The 5150-nt window shown below is 32.4% G+C and overlaps 1 protein-coding gene across 1 annotated transcript; it reads right to left on the reverse strand.

Moving 5' to 3' along the window:
• Positions 1–1924: 1924 nt before the first annotated feature.
• LOC132758494 (uncharacterized) lies at positions 1925–4469 on the reverse strand. The gene is made up of 4 exons (XM_060750173.1): positions 4251–4469; positions 3651–3790; positions 2988–3102; positions 1925–2182 (listed from the first exon to the last, which is right to left on the reverse strand). Exons 1-4 carry the CDS (start codon positions 4430–4432, stop codon positions 1951–1953), a joined length of 669 nt encoding a protein of 222 aa, XP_060606156.1. The 5' UTR covers positions 4433–4469; the 3' UTR covers positions 1925–1950.
• Positions 4470–5150: the final 681 nt, after the last annotated feature.

The raw sequence follows: 5150 nt of genomic DNA on the forward strand, positions 1-5150 counted from the left end.
AACAAATTATCTCCAAGGGTTTTCAAGTTATGTTCCGGACAAAGTTCAAAGTATTAAAATTAACAAAGGGCAATAACTCCAAAATTAGGATGAAAAGAGTTATTGTTCTTATGCACTGCACATCTACCCATTGAGACCTATTCACCTACAAAGTTTCATGTTGATATCTCTTATAGTTTTAGAGTTATGGCCCGGACAAGATTTTTCTATAAGGGGAGATAATTCAAAAACCGGGCAAAATAGAGTTATACTTTATATATATTTACATTTTAATGGAAACAAATCAGGGACATCGAAAGATACACCAACATGATTTCTAGGTTTGTTGTTTAATGTTTCGTGAACAGTTGCAAACCGCCACGACTATGGATACAAATGACACTACTAAGGAAAATGCTATTATTTAACCACACTACAAACTGTTGGTATTGACATTGTGTCGAAGATCATGACGTCACTGTTTCAGAACGTCACTGTTTCCGAACGTCACTGTCTGAGAACGTCACTGTAGCACAATACATGCTGATGGTAGTGGTAGAACTCAAAACACGTCATACAAAAATCTCTTTATTTTTAGATTCCAAAATTACAGCTTACACAGTACCAAACAAAATTGATGTTATAACATTTTTTTCATTCTATTCACTCTCATATCAACAACATTTTTTTTCTTATAAATGAACCGCCATAAACCACGCATTTATCATCTATACACATTAACACTTCTGTTCTATCAAAATGAATTTTACATGAAGTTGGGCAATAGCTTGTATATTTTATTCCAAAAACATTGTAATTACATGTACTTGGTTAACGAACTGTTTATTTCATTATCTTAAAAATGAAAGAAATACTATATTTTATGGAGCATAAGTAGTATATATTAACTCTAAAATTAAAAGGGGCGTTTAAACACAAACCAAATTTTATTGAATAATCCATGTATACAAACAACACTAAACAACACAACGAATCCATACTTGATATCGAAACACCATTCCAGTTTTGATGTAATTAACATGATATTTTATCCGTTCTCTAAGATAATATCAAATTTAGGAATACAATTTTGAAAAGGACGTCATAATTTGATTTTAAGTCAGGGACGTCATAATTTGATTTTAAGTCAGGGTTATGACGTCATTGTATTCCTTTTTAAACTTTAAGGTATAGAAAATAAAGAAATATAAACATCTTTTATTATAAGTTTTGTTTGATATCATTGTCTTTATTCTAAATTATTGACAATTTATGGAGCAAACCACCTACCTAGCTTATATGACAATTATTGAGTCCCAATAATCCAGTAATAAAAGAACTATACGTTAAATTTTTGGATATATCACAGTAGCCTTTTTACAAGCTTTTTACTGCGTTATCGACCAAGAGACTGGTATTTTAATCTGCGGACCCTCTCCTTTCATCAGAAAATCAAAACTATGATACGACGATAACGTCGGTGTGGATTTGAGGCACAAATCGGGTACATTGATCTGTGAACAAATATTTTAACTTATAGACCCGTCTCTTGAAATTTAAGAAACGATGGTCATTTTAATAAATATTATTTTGTAACATATTGAGCACTGTTTAAACGGATTTATTAAAAATATACAATATTCCTTCTACATTTTAAAGTCGGAATTTGTCATTGAATTTAGGAAAAAAACAACTCTATTCTGAAAAAGAAAATACTGGTACCTTTCAAAATAAATCTAATGATTTCACAAAAGCTTAAATCGACATGCAATCTTTAAATCTTATAACATTAAACATTGAAACAGAAAGAAATATCTTAAAAACGTCCGTGCTCCCAGCATTTGCTCACATAAAAACATACAATATTTGAGTCTTTATATTATGGAAGCTGATTAGTGCAATCTTTCTTGTATCGGGTCGGGTCAAAAAGCCATAATTACACAAACCAGCTTCCATAATTTATCAAAAAGATTATAAATAACGTAAGCAGAAAAGAAATCCAACAAAACTGATGAGTAGAGCCCTCATTGATTCTAGGGTTTCGCCTCCGTTGAACATTCTTTTTGGGTAACATGCAGTGGCGGTCTCTGTGCACGGGTAAATCACGGTGGATATGTAAGCTCTCCAATGACGTACCATGTCAGAGGCGTCACAGCTCATCTCAACTGACGCGCTTATCTCCGCCGCCATAGTGTTTTCAAGTCTAAAAACATAACGTATTAGAATGTAGCATGTAGCAATAATATTCGTCACATATCATGAGATAGGCTCAGGGATCTAAATACAGACTTCCCTGAAACATTTTAATGTAATTAACATGATATTTTATCCGTTCTCTAAGATAATATCAAATTTAGGAATACAATTTTGAAAAGGACGTCATAATTTGATTTTAAGTCAGGGACGTCATAATTTGATTTTAAGTCAGGGTTATGACGTCATTGTATTCCTTTTTAAACTTTAAGGTATAGAAAATAAAGAAATATAAACATCTTTTATTATAAGTTTTGTTTGATATCATTGTCTTTATTCTAAATTATTGACAATTTATGGAGCAAACCACCTACCTAGCTTATATGACAATTATTGAGTCCCAATAATCCAGTAATAAAAGAACTATACGTTAAATTTTTGGATATATCACAGTAGCCTTTTTACAAGCTTTTTACTGCGTTATCGACCAAGAGACTGGTATTTTAAACCCTAGAATGTAGCATGTAGCAATAATATTCGTCACATATCATGAGATAGGCTCAGGGATCTAAATACAGACTTCCCTGAAACATTTTTTGATTAACCTGATTTGCATACACATGGTTTTCGGTAACAACCGTCGCAGGAATACATACATGTATATTATTGCCATATTGACAAAAAACTACTACTATTTTGGCATAGGCAAAACAAATTCAATAATGACAGCTTAGTGTTTGAAATATTAAATGTTGCAAGATGATATGATAATATTATGAAAATAATTATAGGGTGTTTGTAGGGTGTATACTTACGCGCACTGAGTCTGTTTATCCAGTGTCCCTGCGATACTATGATTGTGAACGCTGGATGTAAATTTTGACATTGCTGTCGTCACATCCGCTGTGGCAGCGCATCTCAGAATCATGTCTATAATTTTTAAAATTTCGTCAAAATGATTATAACAATTAAAAAAAAACAAGTTAAATTTTATTCTTTCTCATATAAATAATTTTAAGTATTTCTTCAAAGATCGTAAATAATTTAAAAGAAAAGACGATTAGTGTAGAGTTACAGTGGTAAAAACAAATACACTGATATTGAAAAAAGGAAAACAAAGTATAAAAAGGAAAACCAAAGTAGCTCAATCGGTTAGAGCGCGAGACTTGTAATCTCGGCATTGTGTGTTCGATTCCCGGGCTGGCCAACTAAATTTACTGATCAGTCATTCGGATGAGACTTTAAATCGAGGTCCCGTGTATGAGTGCTTTGAACACTTTGCACGCAAAAGAACCAGGGGTGCCTCAGGTATTTGGATACTTTTTGTACTGTATCTTGCACTATCCTCAAAAATCTAAATTATTAATCTAAATATAATATTCTTCTGGAGGACTCGCCCATATGGGCAACCGGTGGCGAGTATAAATAAACTCAAATACCCACACAAAGAAGGACAATATAAACATAATTTATATTACCAAAGTTGTCAGGTGAACACATGCAATTATAGCCGGCCTCGAATCCCTCTACAGCGGACCCGTACAACGTGGTGACTTGAGGTTCGTACAGACATCTCGTGATGTGGCTTTTTATGCATGACTGAATCGTGCTTTTAGAGCTAAAAATATTGAACAACATGATAATATTAGTGTCCTTTATAACAATTGAGAAAAATTAATAAAAAATCGTATTTTTATTTTCCGTATTTGTACTGCAAACAAAAACATTTTTTTCACTGCAACAAACATGTATTTTCACTGGTGTCTTGCCGGACTACTTTCTTCAAAATTAAGCCAATATACACAATTTTAGGGGAAGTCTATCAAAGTGTAACGTCAAAATGAAAAAAAAAATGTATGTAATGAACAAAAAATTTAATATTTGTTCTATAAATACAGGATTCATTTTCACCTTGTGTTATAAAAATTATCATATTTCACTCATGGCTATCGCTACTCATGATAAATTTATTTGGTGAGAATGTGTTTCATTGCTACTGTGACCTGTGAACATTAATAAAACATTGTAAGATTTTATTTACTATAATTACATCTCAAAATATCATCAGCGAAACTTACCCGCACATTTCATCAGCATTAGACAATGTGCTTGGCGTGGGTACCAGTGCATTGTTCACAATTACGCCATTTTTAGCGTAACATTCGATAGATGCTACGTTAATCTGTGCCAACGTGCACGGGTAATATGTCGTGGCAACGTCAGTGCACGGGAACACTATGGTTGCTAGGTACTGATGCATAACGTTCTTACTTTCCTCAGAACAATGACCTTGCTCCACAGACGCTTCATTGAAAGTGCTGTTTGCAATGTGTTCACTCTTAAATATATTACTATAACATAATTACTATAAAATAGTTGCAAAATTACGGAAAATATATTTCACTGCTGTAAAAAATATTTTCTTTTTACAATGAAAATACTCATTTTATTTCAACAACATTTCTCAATTTTTCATTTATAAGTATATAATAAAGATAATTATTATTTTTAAATCGTCACAGAAAACGTACAAAATTTTGATAATCTAGGAAACCTTTTTATACGAGGATTGATCGAAATGTAATATGACTGCAGTTCTTCTTCATGCTTACTTAGAGAGGCAATTTTAACATTTAAAACAATACACCTGTAAATTGTATGTGGTTCGACCGTGTAGTTGTGATTAGCTTTCCTGATGATTGTCAAATAAAAATTAAAAGCTTTCTTTGGTATAATGGGCCTTTAAGTAAAACGTATAATTGCACATCTGTATTTCTATAAATGATTTTACGGCCATGTTAATACGCTTTCACTAAGTATTTTGCAATCTTTCTAACTTCATTTGAGAACAAGAAGAAATTGCGCGCTGAGATTTATTTACTCTCACATAATGGACAGTGAGAGTTGTTTCCCTTACTTAAAACATGCTCTCTTTTGTATTAAAGGGACTCCACTGAGGTTTTTTGACATGACGGGAC

This window comes from Ruditapes philippinarum, unplaced genomic scaffold (assembly GCF_026571515.1).
Source record: "Ruditapes philippinarum isolate M1 unplaced genomic scaffold, ASM2657151v2 ctg2551_1_1_1_1, whole genome shotgun sequence".
Classification (NCBI taxonomy): Eukaryota; Metazoa; Mollusca; class Bivalvia; order Venerida; family Veneridae; genus Ruditapes; species Ruditapes philippinarum.

What these genes read in the sequence shown, in the direction of transcription:
- LOC132758494 (XM_060750173.1), bottom strand. Translation starts at nt 4,432, where the DNA reads ATGCATCAGTACCTAGCAACCATAGTGTTCCCGTGCACTGACGTTGCC. An exon ending in AATGCTGATGAAATGTGCGG is followed by an intron (nt 3,791 to 4,250) that starts GTAAGTTTCGCT and finishes CAATATTTTTAG; the next exon opens with CTCTAAAAGCACGATTCAGT. An exon ending in GATAAACAGACTCAGTGCGC is followed by an intron (nt 2,183 to 2,987) that starts GTAAGTATACAC and finishes TTATGTTTTTAG; the next exon opens with ACTTGAAAACACTATGGCGG.